Source organism: Perca fluviatilis, unplaced genomic scaffold (assembly GCF_010015445.1).
Source record: "Perca fluviatilis unplaced genomic scaffold, GENO_Pfluv_1.0 PFLUV_unplaced_scaf_25, whole genome shotgun sequence".
Lineage (NCBI taxonomy): Eukaryota > Metazoa > Chordata > Actinopteri > Perciformes > Percidae > Perca > Perca fluviatilis.
Window position 1 is genome coordinate 40,402 of NW_024375669.1, and position 17,099 is coordinate 57,500.

A 17,099-nucleotide genomic window follows, 5' to 3' on the forward strand; every position below is an offset into this window, starting at 1 on the left:
AGTTCATTAGATTAATATGAGTAATTAACAACAGAGTCCAGTTCATTAGATTAATATGAGTAATTAACAACACAGTCCAGTTCATTAGATCAATATGAGTAATTAACAACACAGTCCAGTTCATTAGATTAATATGAGTAATTAACAACAAATTCCAGTTCATTAGATTAATATGAGTAATTAACAACAAAGTCCAGTTCATTAGATTAATATGAGTAATTAACAACACAGTCCAGTTCATTAGATTAATATGAGTAATTAACAACACAGTCCAGTTCATTAGATTAATATCAGTAATTAACAACAAAGTCCAGTTCATTAGATTAATATGAACAATTCACAACAAAGTCCAGTTCATTAGATTAATATGAACAATTCACAACAAAGTCCAGTTCATTAGATTAATATGAGTAATTAACAACAAAGTCCAGTTCATTAGATTAATATGAGTAATTAACAACAAAGTCCAGTTCATTAGATTAATATGAGTAATTAATAACAAAGTCCAGTTCATTAGATTAATATGAGTAATTAACAACAGAGTCCAGTTCATTAGATTAATATGAGTAATTAACAACAGAGTCCAGTTCATTAGATTAATATGAGTAATTAACAACAAAGTCCAGTTAATTACATTAATATGAGTAATTAACAACAAAGTCCAGTTAATTAGATTAATATGAACAATTCACAAGAAAGTCCAGTTCATTAGATTAATATGAACAGTTAACAACAAAGTCCAGATCATTAGATTAATATGAGTAATTCACAACAAAGTCCAGTTAATTAGATTAATATGAGTAATTAACAACAGAGTCCAGTTCATTAGATTAATATGAGTAATTAACAACAGAGTCCAGTTCATTAGATTAATATGAGTAATTAATAACACAGTCCAGTTCATTAGATTAATATGAGTAATTAACAACACAGTCCAGTTCATTAGATTAATATGAGTAATTAATAACACAGTCCAGTTCATTAGATTAATATGAGTAATTAACAACAAAGTCCAGTTCATTAGATTAATATGAGTAATTAACAACACAGTCCAGTTCATTAGATTAATATGAGTAATTAACAACACAGTCCAGTTCATTAGATTAATATGAGTAATTAACAACAGAGTCCAGTTCATTAGATTAATATGAGTAATTAACAAAAAAGTCCAGTTCATTAGATTAATATGAACAATTCACAACAAAGTCCAGTTCATTAGATTAATATGAACAATTCACAACACAGTCCAGTTCATTAGATTAATATGAGTAATTAACAACAAAGTCCAGTTCATTAGATTAATATGAGTAATTAACAACACAGTCCAGTTCATCAGATTAATATGAGTAATTAACAACACAGTCCAGTTCATTAGATTAATATGAGTAATTAACAACAAAGTCCAGTTCATTAGATTAATATGAGTAATTAACAACACAGTCCAGTTCATTAGATTAATATGAGTAATTAACAACAAAGTCCAGTTCATTAGATTAATATGAGTAATTAACAACACAGTCCAGTTCATTAGATTAATATGAGTAATTAACAACACAGTCCAGTTCATTAGATTAATATGAGTAATTAATAATAAAGTCCAGTTCATTAGATTAATATGAGCAATTAACAAGAAAGTCCAGTTCATTAGATTAATATGAGTAATTAATAACAAAGTCCAGTTCATTAGATTAATATGAACAGTTAACAACAAAGTCCAGTTCATTAGATTATTATGAACAGTTAATAACAAAGTCCAGTTCATTAGATTAATATGAGTAATTAACAACACAGTCCAGTTCATTAGATTAATATGAGTAATTAATAACAAAGTCCAGTTCATTAGATTAATATGAACAGTTAACAACAAAGTCCAGTTCATTAGATTAATATGAACAGTTAATAACAAAGTCCAGTTCATTAGATTAATATGAGTAATTAATAACAAAGTCCAGTTCATTAGATGAATATGAGTAATTAATAATAAAGTCCAGTTCATTAGATGAATATGAGTAATTAACAACAAAGTCCAGTTCATTAGATTAATATGAACAATTTACAACAAAGTCCAGTTCATTAGATTAATATGAACAGTTAATAACAAAGTCCAGTTCATTAGATGAATATGAGTAATTAATAACAAAGTCCAGTTCATTAGATTAATATGAACATTTAACAACAAAGTCCAGTTCATTAGATTAATATGAACATTTAATAACAAAGTCCAGTTCATTAGATGAATATGAGTAATTAATAACAAAGTCCAGTTCATTAGATTAATATGAACATTTAACAACAAAGTCCAGTTCATTAGATTAACATGAACATTTAACAACAAAGTCCAGTTCATTAGATTAATATGAACATTTAACAACAAAGTCCAGTTCATTAGATGAATATCTGTAATATGTAATAATACAGTTTTTGTGGAGCTGTTTTCCCCGCCGGTGGGGGCGGGACTTAAATGAGCTCTTTCTCTGTGGTTGGATGGAGGTTGGCTGTAGTAGGCTGTGATTGGCCAGTGTTCAGGTGATCATGTGATCTCTCTTCTCTCTACGGCCTGGCGGGGGCCAATCCATCTGCTGTCTTAAAGGGAGCTCATTGGAGGAGCTGAGTGTGATGTCATCGTCTGGTCATGTGACTCCTAAACCAAACTAAGAGGATTATTGTTATTGTTTTCATTCACACAGAAGAAGAAGAGAGGACATACAGACAGACAGACAGACAGACAGACAGACAGACAGGCAGGCAGACAGGCAGGCAGGCAGGCAGGCAGGCAGACAGACAGACAGACAGGCAGGCAGACAGACAGACAGGCAGACAGGCAGGTTAGAGAGACAGACAGAGAGGCAGACAGGCAGGCAGACAGGCAGACAGACAGACAGGCAGACAGGCAGGTTAGAGAGACAGACAGAGAGGCAGACAGGCAGGCAGACAGACAGACAGACATAGAGACAGACAGACAGACAGGTTAGAGAGACAGACAGACAGACAGGCAGGCAGAAAGACAGACAGACAGACAGGCAGGCAGGCAGACAGACAGACAGACAGACAGACAGATGAAGCTGAACATGTGTTCTGTATTCCTGCTTCTGATTGGCTGCGTCTGTCTGCAGAGAGTCGGCTGCCGTCTGCCAGACTTCACTCCTGCTTCTGATTGGCTGCAGGTAGGACAGGTGCATGCTGGGAGGACAGGTGCATGCTGGGAGCTCAGGTGCACGCTGGGAGGACAGGTGCATGCTGGGAGCACAGGTGTATGCTGGGAGCACAGGTGCATGGCTGGGAGGACAGGTGCTTGTTTGGAGCTTGTAACTTGATGGGTCATTAATTTAAATCTTCTTTGTTTTTGTGTCCATCAGGTTGAAGTTTCTGAGTCACATGACTTCACGTCTCTGCAGAAGAAGAACGAGTCACATGACTTCACGTCTCTGCAGAAGAAGGAGTCACATGACTTCACGTCTCTGCAGAAGAAGAACAAGTCACATGACTTCACGTCTCTGCAGAAGAAGAACCGACTCCGGCGTCTTCCTGGACTGTGTCGACGGCTGAGGAGACGCAGAGTCACCGTCCTGGTAAATATAACCTGTCTGTCTCTCTAACCTGTCTGTCTCTCTAACCTGTCTGTCTATCAGACGCAGAGTCACCGTCCTGGTAAATATAAACTTAAAACATAAAGTAAGTAAATGTGTGTTTGGTAGATTATGTCTCCGTGGTAACGATGCTTTTTGGTAAAAAATGTCATACCGTTAAAGCCTGTTTAGTTCCCTTTCTAATGGAGCCCCACCTGTAAGGAGCCTGTTTAGTTCCCTTTCTAATGGAGCCCCACCTGTAAGGAGCCTGTTTAGTTCCCTTTCTAATGGAGCCCCATCTGTAAGGAGCCTGTTTAGTTCCCTTTCTAATGGAGCCCCATCTGTAAGGAGCATGTTTAGTTCCCTTTCTAATGGAGCCCCACCTGTAAGGAGCCTGTTTAGTTCCCTTTCTAATGGAGCCCCATCTGTAAGGAGCCTATTTAGTTCCCTTTCTAATGGAGCCCCACCTGTAAGGAGCCTGTTTAGTTCCCTTTCTAATGGAGCCCCATCTGTAAGGAGCCTGTTTAGTTCCCTTTCTAATGGAGCCCCACCTGTAAGGAGCCTGTTTAGTTCCCTTTCTAATGGAGCCCCATCTGTAAGGAGCCTGTTTAGTTCCCTTTCTAATGGAGCCCCATCTGTAAGGAGCCTGTTTAGTTCCCTTTCTAATGGAGCCCCACCTGTAAGGAGCCTGTTTAGTTCCCTTTCTAATGGAGCTCCATCTGTAAGGAGCCTGTTTAGTTCCCTTTCTAATGGAGCCCCATCTGTGAGGAACATGTTTAGTTCCCTTTCTAATGGAGCCCCACCTGTAAGGAGCCTGTTTAGTTCCCTTTCTAATGGAGCCCCATTTGTAAGGAGCCTGTTTAGTTCCCTTTCTAATGGAGCCCCACCTGTAAGGAGCCTGTTTAGTTCCCTTTCTAATGGAGCCCCACCTGTAAGGAGCATGTTTAGTTCCCTTTCTAATGGAGCCCCACCTGTAAGGAGCATGTTTAGTTCCCTTTCTAATGGAGCCCCATCTGTAAGGAGCATGTTTAGTTCCCTTTCTAATGGAGCCCCACCTGTAAGGAGCATGTTTAGTTCCCTTTCTAATGGAGCCCCACCTGTAAGGAGCATGTTTAGTTCCCTTTCTAATGGAGCCCCACCTGTAAGGAGCATGTTTAGTTCCCTTTCTAATGGAGCCCCACCTGTAAGGAGCATGTTTAGTTCCCTTTCTAATGGAGCCCCATTTGTAAGGAGCCTGTTTAGTTCCCTTTCTAATGGAGCCCCATCTGTAAGGAGCCTGTTTAGTTCCCTTTCTAATGGAGCCCCATCTGTAAGGAGCAGGCACGGCGCTAGGATTCCAGTTTTGGATGGGCCAGACCAATTGTGGGTGGGCCTTAAATTAAAAAACGTTATCAAATCCCTGTTTAACCTAATACAAATGACTGGCTAATATAGGCTACTATTATATTATATATATTATATGTGCTTACATAATAAAGATTGTAATAGCTTGATGCTATTTATATGTCGTTACATTGTAAAAAGTTTCGGTGCAAAGGACGGACCTATCCGCGATCGCTCTCCTTGGTTCTGACCAGAAGAAGAGCGCTTTGAACTCTCCATTACCCCCATACCTGGCTGTGCTATAGCGCATCTCTCCTAACCTAAGGCCTCTAGACTGTAAAAGTGGTCAGGAATCTAATATTTCCCCAAAACATAGTTTAGTTCTGCTCGTATAACATGAGGCCGAATATTTCACAATTCTTTTCAACTGTTTTAAGTTTTCAACAATATACAAATCAACAACACTGCCCGACAGTTTCAATCAATACTCGGCCACAGAACATGTTCATTGACAACGTCATCCGTCATGTAAAACAAGACTCAAGTTATTTCCTTACTTTAGTGTGATGATTCATGTTATAAACATGTTTAACAAAAATAAATAAATCACATTAACAAGCCCTAAAGCATTATTGGCCATAACAAGAGAAAACCATGAGGGAACAACAACTTGACAACAGTAACAAGCTGTTATAGAAATAGAATTGCGCCTGCAGCTCTGTAGCGGGTTATGAATCGATTATTTTAATCCATATATCAATTCAATTCAATTCAATTCAATTTTATTTATAGTATCAAATCATAACATAAGTTATCTCGAGACACTTTACAGATAGAGTAGGTCTAGACCACACTCTATAATTTACAAAGCCCCAACAATTCCAACAATTCCAGTAATTCCCTCAAGAGCAAGCAGTGCGACAGTGGCGAGGAAAAACTCCCTCTTGGGAAGAAACCTGGGACAGACCCAGGCTCTTGGTGGCCGGTGTCTATGCGAGCCGGTTGGGGGTGTGATGAACAGTGGCGATAGTAGTCACATTAATAATGGAACAGTGACTGGATGTAGGGAAGCTGCAGGGTTCAGCAGGACGCAGCATGACATTGCAGGGCATCGCTGAGCTCAGCAGGGAGTGCAGCAGGACCACGGCCCCAGCTGCAACCAGGGTCTTGGTGCCAACGTTCTCTCCAAGGAAATACGCTGGGGAAAAAAACATAAGGACTCGGGGAGTAAACTCCCCCGGAAGCTAGGATTAGTAACAAGCATTTCTGGGACGGGCTGCACACAAATAGTAATAGTAATAGTAACAGTAATAGAAAGGGAGAGGAGAGAGCAGCTCAGTGTGTCAAAGGAAGGAAGTCCCCCGGCAGTCTAGGACTATAACAGCGTAACTATAACAGGTAACTAAGAGAGACAGGTCATAAGGAGAGGTAGCTTTTTCGGCTTAGAACTCTCCCCTGCCGGATCTGGCTGTGCTGGCCTGCCTCCCTCTACTTTGTTATGTATTATTAATCTAACAATTGTGAAGAGAAGCAGTTGGGCCAGTTAGGTGAACACTGCAACTCCTCACTCCCTAACTATAAGCTTTATCAAAGAGGAGAGTTTTAAGTTCTTCTTGAATGAGGTGACAGTTTCTGCCCCGAACCCAGATCGGAAGCTGGTTCCATAGGAGAGGAGCCTGATAACTGAAGGCTCTGGCTCCCATTCTACTTTTAGAGACTCTAGGTACCACCAGTAAATCTGCATTCTGGGGCGCAGTGCTCTAGTAGGACAATAGGGTATTAGGAGCTCTTCTAGATATGATGGTGCTAGACCATTTAGAGCTTTGTGGGTCAAGAGAAGGACTTAAACTCAATCCTGGATTCAACAGGAAGCCAATGCAGAGAAGCTAATACAGGAGAAATATGATCTCTTTTCTTAGTTCTTGTGAGAACACGCTGCAGCATTCTGGATCAGCTGGAGAGTCTTAAGAGACTTATTTGAGCAACCTGACAGTAGGGAATTACAATAGTCCAGCCTGGAAGTAACAAATGCATGGACTAGTTTTTCAGCGTCGTTTTGAGACAGGATATTCCTAATTTTGGCAATGTTACGAAGATGGAAAAAGGCTGTTCTTGAGGTTTGTTTTAGATTGGCATTAAAGGATATATCCTGATCAAAGATAACTCCTAAATTTCTAACAGTGGTGCTGGAGGCCAGGGCAACACCATCCAGAGTAGCTATATCTTTAGATAATGAAGTTCGGAGGTGTTTAGGGCCCAGCACAATAACTTCAGTTTTGTTAGGGTTTAACATCAGAAAATTATAGGTCATCCAGGATTTTATATCCTTAATGCACTCTTGAAATTTTGCTAGCTGACTGGTTTCGTCTGGTTTGATTGACAAGTATAATTGGGTGTCATCCGCATAACAGTGAAAGTTAATTGAGTGTTTTCTAATAATATTGCCTAGAGGAAGCATATATAAGGAGAATAGAATTGGTCCAAGCACTGAGCCTTGAGGAACCCCATGGCTAACTTTAGCGTACTTGGCGGAGGTTTATCATTAACATTCACAAATTGAGATCGATCAGAGAAATAGGACCTAAACCAACTCAGAGCAATTCCTTTAATGCCAACCAAGTGTTCCAATCTCTGTAACAGGATTGAATGGTCAATTGTGTCAAATGCAGCACTAAGATCTAGTAAAACAAGAATGGAGACAAGACCTTTGTCTGCAGCAGTTAAAAGGTCGTTAGTAATTTTCACCAGTGCCGTCTCTGTGCTATGATTCTTTCTAAATCCTGATTGAAAGTCATCAAATAAACTGTTGCTATGTAGAAAATCACATAACTGATTAGCAACCACCTTCTCAAGGATCTTGGATAGAAAAGGAAGGTTAGATATAGGTCTATAGTTTGCTAAGACCTCAGGATCCAGGGTGGGTTTTTTTCAGAAGAGGTTTTATCACAGCTACTTTAAATGACTGTGGTACATAACCTGTTAATAGAGACATATTGATCATATCTAGTAATGAGGTGTTAACCACAGGTAATGCTTCTTTGAGTAGTCTCGTTGGGATGGGGTCCAAGAGACAGGTAGATGGCTTAGCTGAGGATATCTTTAACAATAATTGTTGAAGATCTATAGGATAAAAGCAGTCTAAGTATATGTCGAGACTAGTCTTTATTTCTAACGACTCTGCGTTTAAAGGTGAACCGTTAGAAGTTGAGTGTAAAAGGTGATGAATTTTATCTCTAATTGTTGTAATTTTATCATTGAAGAAGCTCATGAAGTCATCACTACTCAGAGCTAGAGGAATAGATGGCTCAGTAGAGCTGTGGCTATCTGTCAGCCTGGCGACAGTGCTGAAAAGAAACCTTGGGTTGTTCTTGTTTTCTTCTATTAGTGATGAGTAATAGTCTGATCCGGCCTTTCTTAGGGCCTTCCTATAGGTTTTGAGACTTTCTTGCCAATCCAAACGAGATTCTTCCACCTTGGTGGAACGCACTACCCATTCGAGGTTTCGCGAGATTTGTTTTAATTGCGAGTTTGGGAGTTATACCAAGGTGCTAGTTTCCTTTGCTTCATCATCTTCTTTTTCAGGGGGAGCGGGAGTCTAATAGATTGTCCGTAGGCCGTGTTAAACTGTATACAAGTCAAATGCATCAAAATTGAGAGGGACTGAGGTTAACATACAGGTCCTCTGTTATGTTAAAGCATGACATAGAGTCGAATGCTGTTGGAATATCTTCTTTAAATTTAGCTATAGCACTGTCAGATAAGCATCTGGTGTAGGAGCTTTTATCTAATTTAATATAATCAGGTAGTAAGAATTCGAAAGTGATTAAAGAATGATCTGATAATATAACGAATTCTGCGAAAATATTATTAAATCCTCAATTTCAATACCATATGCCAGCACAAGGTCGAGGGTGTGGTTAAAACAGTGCGTCGCCTTGTGCACACCTGACTGAAACCGATTGAATCCAGTAATGAGTTGAAAGCAGTACTAAGGCTGTCATTGTCAACGTCCACATGGATATTAAAATCACCTACAAGAAGTACTTGGTCTGATTTAAGGACTAAACATGATAAAAACTCTGAGAATTCAGATAAAAATTCAGAATACGGGACCTGGAGCCCTGTAAATAACAACGAATATAATTGGCTGTAATGTTTTCCATTTTGGATGTTGAAGATTAAGAACAAGACTTTCAAATGAGTTATAATGTAATTTAGGTTTAGGAGTAATTAGCAGGCTTGCATCAAAGATGGCTGCAACTCCCCCTCCTCGGCCTGAGCCTCTAGGAATTTGAGTATTAATATGGCTGGGAGGAGTGGCTTCATTTAGACTAACATAGTCTTCATGGCCCAGCCAGGTTTCAGTAAGACAAAATAAATCAATGTTATTATCTGATATCAACTCGTTTACCAGTACTGCTTTAGAAGACAGAGATCTAATATTTAATAGTCCACATCTAATTTTCCTATTTTGTTTTATTGCAGTAGTTTTAATTCCAATTAGGTTGTTTAAGTATAGCGCATCTTTTGTTTACCTTTGATTTAACCGATCTGAGCGGGGGACAGACACCGTGCTTATTAGACTATGAGTGGGCGACTGCTCAACGAAGGGGAGCTACAAGGGCGTAGCACTGCACCTCTGATTACTAATATCAAACTTGGGTTGTCATGGTTTATGTCTGATAAACTCGTTCAGATTTTTTGATATGAGAGCGGCACCGTCCCAGGTGGGATGAATGCCGTCTCTCTCAATCAGACCCAGGCTTCCCCAGAACGCCCTCCAGTTATTCACATAGCCCACATCATTAGCTGGGCACCACCCCGACAACCAGCGGTGGAAGGATGCCGATCGGCTGTACATTTCATCATTGGTCAGGTTTGGCAGGGGTCCAGAGAAAACTACTGAGTCCGACATTGTCTTTGCGTATGCACAAAGTGACTCAACATTCATTTTAGTGATCTGCCCGATTCCGACCATTACCACCCTCGTGAAGTATGATCTTACTGTATTTACGGTTCTTTTTGCCAGCAGCTTTAGATGGGTTTCTATATATGCGCTCCAGCCCCGGGGACACATATGACCGTAGGTAGGCCTACTGTAGCCGCCCGGGGCGCTGGCTTCACATATCGCGTATAGAGCTCCCAATAACCAGAACTGGCTTCTCAGCGGGTGTATCGCTGAGTAAGGAGAACCTGTTAGAGGCGCCGACCGCCTCCGGTTTAGAGCGACCGTCATCATGTGCACTCCCTGGTCTAGATCTAGCACTCGCTTCCCTCGGACAGTCACCCACTTTCGCCCGGCTGCTCGGGGTCTGCCGGGGAGAGCTAGCAGAAGCTACAGTATGTTGGCCCGCATTAACTACATGGTGCTGGCTAGCTACGGAAGCATATCGATTCTGATTCCATGGTGCGGAGCCGTGACTCAAATTCACTCAAGCCTTGCCTCCAAAACAGCGAATATACTACATTTATTACATGTATCGTTATCACTAAAGGAGGCAGAGGAATAGCTAAACATTTGACACACAGAGCAAGAGAGAGCAGGAGAGGGAGAGGAATTAGCCATTGCTAATGGCTAAGCTAAAGTAGCTAACAGTGTTTTAACAATTGTAAATTCAGCGAGTCAGTCGCTGTAAGTGAAGCTAAGTATAAGTGCTTGAGTAAAACAATTGTAATTCAAATGCAATCCAGGCAAATAGCTGCTAATTTAAACAGTGAAGCAGAGTTCAGTAAGTTTTTGCCGGAGCAGCAAACTAGCGTTTGTAACACGGGAACACCGGAAGTGACACAATACGCTCACCTTACACGTCGGCACGTCGTTGACACGATTTGTCCTCCAAATCCATATATCTCATATAACGACATAATACAATACAGGAAGAGTAGCCACATACCTTACTGTTATCCTCTGGCGGTCCTACACAATTAAACTCAGCAGAAGAAGTGACCGGATACTTTAGCACTGGTTGAGTTGCGGGCTCATCCACGGAAGACCGATCCACAGGGCTATATCCATAGGGGCTATATCATCCACTCGCGAGGCAGAGGCAAAGGCATTAGCACCGGCGCTAGCCGCGCTGGCCGCGCCGGCCGCGCTGGCCACGCTAGCCGCATTAGCATCCTGCGGTGGCCGAGACAAAGATGTGCTAGCGTTGTGGATCTCAGCTCTCCTTCATCTCCTGGTTGCAGCGATGACTCTGAGACCGCTCGTGCACGTTTAAGGTACCTAAACAACGACTGTTGCAACCTCGTCCTTTTCTGGAAATGATTTTCACACTCTTAGATCACTGCGAGCTAGCCTAGCCTAGCCTAGCCTAGCATACCGACAAGCTACATCCGATCCGAACTTCACTGTCTGCTGAACTTGCGCAGAAACATAAAAATAGACATGACCAGTTTTTTTTAATTGTTTTTGAAAACTAAACATTTAGACAATTTTAGCACAAATTATGAGATTATTTGCCGATTTTTAATAATTCTTCACCAAATTATAATATATTAATTAATTAATGTTTTTTGAGGAAATGTTTTGGGTGGGCCTGTTGAAAAGTGGGTGGGCCTAGGCCCGTCAGGCCCACCCATAACGCCGGGCCTGGTAAGGAGCATGCATTAGTGGGATGAGCAGCAGAGCTCAGTATGTGGGTTGGCCCATGAACAATTTGCCAAATCGTCTCTGCCAAACAGCTTTTCTTTGCAGTTGTTTAAGACTCTTGTATGAGCTTCTGGTACCCACAGGTGCTGCCAATCAGGTGCCTGATCCAGCAGTTCCTCAGTCTGGGACCAGTGGCCATCCCATATCTCCACAGTCTGGGACCAGTGGCAATCCCAAATCTCCTCAGTCTGGGACCAGTGGCCATCCCATATCTCCTCAGTCTGGGACCAGTGGCCATCCCATATCTCCACAGTCTGGGACCAGTGGCCATCCCATATCTCCTCAGTCTGGGACCAGTGGCCATCCCATATCTCCTCAGTCTGGGACCAGTGGCCATCCCATATCTCCACAGTCTGGGACCAGTGGCCATCCCATATCTCCACAGTCTGGGACCAGTGGCCATCCCATATCTCCTCAGTCTGGGACCAGTGGCCATCCCATATCTCCTCAGTCTGGGACCAGTGGCCATCCCATATCTCCACAGTCTGGGACCAGTGGCATCCCATATCTCCCAGTCTGGGACCAGTGGCCACCCATATCTCCACAGTCTGGGACCAGTGGCCATCCCATATCTCACTCCCCCTTCTCCCAGTCTGAAGTGGCCATCCCATATCTCTCCCATTCTCCCACAGTCTGGGACCAGTGGCCATCCCATATCTCCACAGTCTGGGACCAGTGGCCATCCCATTCTCCCATCCACATATCCATCCCTATCCCCCAGTCTGGGACCATGGCATCCCATATCTCCCTCAGTCTGGGACCAGTGGCCATCCCATATCTCCACAGTCTGGGACCAGTGGCCATCCCATATCTCCACAGTCTGGGACCAGTGGCCATCCCATATCTCCACAGTCTGGGACCAGTGGCCATCCCATATCTCCACAGTCTGGGACCAGTGGCCATCCCATATCTCCTCAGTCTGGGACCAGTGGCCATCCCATATCTCCACAGTCTGGGACCAGTGGCCATCCCATATCTCCACAGTCTGGGACCAGTGGCCATCCCATATCTCCTCAGTCTGGGACCAGTGGCCATCCCATATCTCCTCAGTCTGGGACCAGTGGCCATCCCATATCTCCACAGTCTGGGACCAGTGGCCATCCCATATCTCCACAGTCTGGGACCAGTGGCCATCCCATATCTCCTCAGTCTGGGACCAGTGGCCATCCCATATCTCCACAGTCTGGGACCAGTGGCCATCCCATATCTCCACAGTCTGGGACCAGTGGCCATCCCATATCTCCACAGTCTGGGACCAGTGGCCATCCCATATCTCCACAGTCTGGGACCAGTGGCCATCCCATATCTCCACAGTCTGGGACCAGTGGCCATCCCATATCTCCTCAGTCTGGGACCAGTGGCCATCCCATATCTCCTCAGTCTGGGACCAGTGGCCATCCCATATCTCCTCAGTCTGGGACCAGTGGCCATCCCATATCTCCTCAGTCTGGGACCAGTGGCCATCCCATATCTCCTCAGTCTGGGACCAGTGGCCATCCCATATCTCCACAGTCTGGGACCAGTGGCCATCCCATATCTCCACAGTCTGGGACCAGTGGCCATCCCATATCTCCTCAGTCTGGGACCAGTGGCCATCCCATATCTCCACAGTCTGGGACCAGTGGCCATCCCATATCTCCACAGTCTGGGACCAGTGGCCATCCCACATCTCCTCAGTCTGGGACCATTAGAAAGGGAACTAAACAGGCTCCTTACAGGTGGGGCTCCATTAGAAAGGGAACTAAACATGCTCCTTACAGGTGGGGCTCCATTAGAAAGGGAACTAAACATGCTCCTTACAGATGGGGCTCCATTAGAAAGGGAACTAAACAGGCTCCTTACAGGTGGGGCTCCATTAGAAAGGGAACTAAACAGGCTCCTTACAGATGGGGCTCCATTAGAAAGGGAACTAAACAGACTCCTTACAGGTGGGGCTCCATTAGAAAGGGAACTAAACAGGCTCCTTACAGGTGGGGCTCCATTAGAAAGGGAACTAAACAGGCTCCTTACAGATGGGGCTCCATTAGAAAGGGAACTAAACAGGCTCCTTACAGATGGGGCTCCATTAGAAAGGGAACTAAACAGACTCCTTACAGGTGGGGCTCCATTAGAAAGGGAACTAAACAGGCTCCTTACAGATGGGGCTCCATTAGAAAGGGAACTAAACAGGCTCCTTACAGATGGGGCTCCATTAGAAAGGGAACTAAACAGGCTCCTTACAGGTGGGGCTCCATTAGAAAGGGAACTAAACATGCTCCTTACAGGTGGGGCTCCATTAGAAAGGGAACTAAACATGCTCCTTACAGATGGGGCTCCATTAGAAAGGGAACTAAACATGCTCCTTACAGGTGGGGCTCCATTAGAAAGGGAACTAAACATGCTCCTTACAGATGGGGCTCCATTAGAAAGGGAACTAAACATGCTCCTTACAGGTGGGGCTCCATTAGAAAGGGAACTAAACATGCTCCTTACAGATGGGGCTCCATTAGAAAGGGAACTAAACATGCTCCTTACAGGTGGGGCTCCATTAGAAAGGGAACTAAACATGCTCCTTACAGGTGGGGCTCCATTAGAAAGGGAACTAAACATGCTCTTTACAGATGGGGCTCCATTAGAAAGGGAACTAAACATGCTCCTTACAGATGGGGCTCCATTAGAAAGGGAACTAAACATGCTCCTTACAGATGGGGCTCCATTAGAAAGGGAACTAAACATGCTCCTTACAGATGGGGCTCCATTAGAAAGGGAACTAAACAGGCTCCTTACAGGTGGGGCTCCATTAGAAAGGGAACTAAACATGCTCCTTACAGGTGGGGCTCCATTAGAAAGGGAACTAAACATGTTCCTTACAGATGGGGCTCCATTAGAAAGGGAACTAAACAGGCTCCTTACAGGTGGGGCTCCATTAGAAAGGGAACTAAACAGGCTCCTTACAGATGGGGCTCCATTAGAAAGGGAACTAAACAGGCTCCTTACAGATGGGGCTCCATTAGAAAGGGAACTAAACAGGCTCCTTACAGGTGGGGCTCCATTAGAAAGGGAACTAAACAGGCTTTAACGGTATGACATTTATTACCAAAAAGCATCGTTACCACGGAGACATAATCTACCAAACACACATTTACTTACTTTATGTTCTAAGTTTATATTTATTATAGATATAACCTGTCTGTCTGTCTCTCTAACCTGTCTGCCTCTCTAACCTGCCTGTCTGTCTCTCTGACCTGTCTGTCTGCCTCTCTAACCTGTCTGTCTCTCTAACCTGCCTGTCTGTCTCTCAGTGTAACAGGGAGAAGTTCTGTTGGCCGACTCAGACTCAGAAGACTCGTCCCGTCCAGGTGTGTCTCTGTCCCCGGGGCTCCAGGTGTTCACATTTCTTCGTCCACAGTCTCTGAAACGACCATTTCATCAGAAACACAACGGCACAAATAATGTGTATATGTGTATATATATATATATAACTTTATTTAATAGTTTAGCGTATATAGAGCCAGCATATCTCCACCAGACTCCATGTAAATAATCAGGACTTTTAGCGTGTATAGAGCCAGCATATCTCCACCAGACTCCATGTAAATAATCAGGACTTTTAGCGTGTATAGAGCCAGCATATCTCCACCAGACTCCATGTAAATAATCAGGACTTTTAGCGTGTATAGAGCCAGCATATCTCCACCAGACTCCATGTAAATAATCAGGACTTTTAGCGTGTATAGAGCCAGCATATCTCCACCAGACTCCATGTAAATAATCAGGACTTTTAGCGTGTATAGAGCCAGCATATCTCCACCAGACTCCATGTAAATAATCAGGACTTTTAGCGTGTATAGAGCCAGTATATCTCCACATGTAAATGGGTGAATTAAGGGTTTATTTCAACCAAACCAGAGTGGTGATGGTTGGAACAGTGGAAAGATGAACCAAGACGGCTTTTGGTAGTTTTATTTAGTTTCTGTCCTGTTTGAATGAAGTGTGTTTTACGATGATAAAAGTCCTGATTATTTACATGGAGTCTGGTGGAGTTTGGTGATGGAGATTTCGGGGCTGTTTCATGTTAAACTAAACGTATCTTACTCTTTAACTGTCCATTAACTACATTAACTACTTGCTACTTGTTATGTTTGAACCTGTGTTGTCTGTTTTGACTGATCCACGTATTCTGTGCAATTACAATAAAGTCTGCGCAGCCGCAGAGACACTCTGATGACGTTTTCTCTGACTGTCCGTCCACGTTCGTGTTTACAACACAGCACCAACAGTGACGCATTTTAGCCTTCAAAATAAAGTGTATTTTTCTGTATTCAATGCTTTTAAATGCAATTTTTTAAAGCTAATAATAATTAAAAAATTAAACAAAAACAAGGATATAAAATAAATTCCAATACATTGATATAAACTTTATAAATTATCTAAAATTAAATAAGAGGGGGCTTAATCAATATATACATAAACCATTCCCCCCACCTTTTTTAAAGACAATTTAAAGAAAATTTTTAGGGGAACAAAAATGAGTCCAAAACATCAAATAAAGCGACAATAAACGTTGAAACAGTGCAACAAAGCTAGGGTTAGTTCCAGAAACACAGAATATTAATATACAGTCTATACATAGCACCATAGAATGTTAATATTAAAATACAGTCTATGCATAGCACCATAGACTGTTAATATTAATATACAGTCTATACATAGCACCATATACTGTTAATATTAATATACAGTCTATGCATAGGACCATATACTGTTAATATTAATATACAGTCTATACATAGCACCATAGAATGTTAATATTAATATACAGTCTATACATAGCACCATAGACTGTTAATATTAATATACAGTCTATACATAGCACCATAGACTGTTAATATTAATATACAGTCTATTCATAGCACCATATACTGTTAATATTAATATACAATCTATTCATAGCACCATATACTGTTAATATTAATATACAGTCTATGCATAGGACCATAGACTGTTAATATTAATATACAGTCTATGCATAGGACAGGCTGCGAGCCGCTTTTATTCTGAAAGAGCAAGAACCGGAAGTGTTGTTTGATGCAACCCCGGCGTCGGTCTCAGACTGCGGACAGGCTCGGCTCCGTTTTCACTCGGTGGATTAAAGCTAGAGCCCCGGTAACGGTACTCGGGACATTTAACGGCTATAAACCGTCTTCTTCCTCGTCTCTGTTCCCGCGCTCAGTTTAAAATGGCGGCTGTGTCAGCGGATCACGGTGAGTGAGCAGACTTGGAGCTGACGTTAGCATGTATCTGTAGCTAGGTAAGTTTTAGCAGGCTAGCTGTTAGCCTGTATCTGTAGGTAAACACCGCGTATATATCTATGGGTAAACACGCTGTTATCAGGCTAGCTGTTAGCATGTATCTATATGTAAACACAGTGGCAGTAGGCTAGCTGTTAGCATGTATCTGTAGGTAAACACAGTGTTAGTAGGCTAGCTGTTGGCAAGTATCTGTAGGTAAACACAGTGTTAGTAGACTAGCTGTTAGCATGTATCTGTAGGTAAACACAGTGTTAGCAGGCTAGCTGT

General features: G+C 42.4%; 1 protein-coding gene across 2 annotated transcripts; it reads left to right on the forward strand.

Moving 5' to 3' along the window:
• Positions 1 to 3,023: 3,023 nt before the first annotated feature.
• Positions 3,024 to 15,054, forward strand: si:ch211-191i18.4 (uncharacterized protein LOC799350 homolog). Of its 2 annotated transcripts, none has more exons than XM_039793877.1 (3): positions 3,024 to 3,268; positions 3,357 to 3,569; positions 14,823 to 15,054. In XM_039793877.1, exons 1-3 carry the CDS (start codon positions 3,197 to 3,199, stop codon positions 14,934 to 14,936), a joined length of 399 nt encoding a protein of 132 aa, XP_039649811.1. In that variant the 5' UTR covers positions 3,024 to 3,196; the 3' UTR covers positions 14,937 to 15,054. The 2 variants fall into 2 exon arrangements, with proteins under 2 accessions (XP_039649811.1, XP_039649810.1); XM_039793876.1 differs by having other exon boundaries at positions 3,024 to 3,164.
• The last annotated feature ends 2,045 nt before the right edge of the window (positions 15,055 to 17,099 follow it).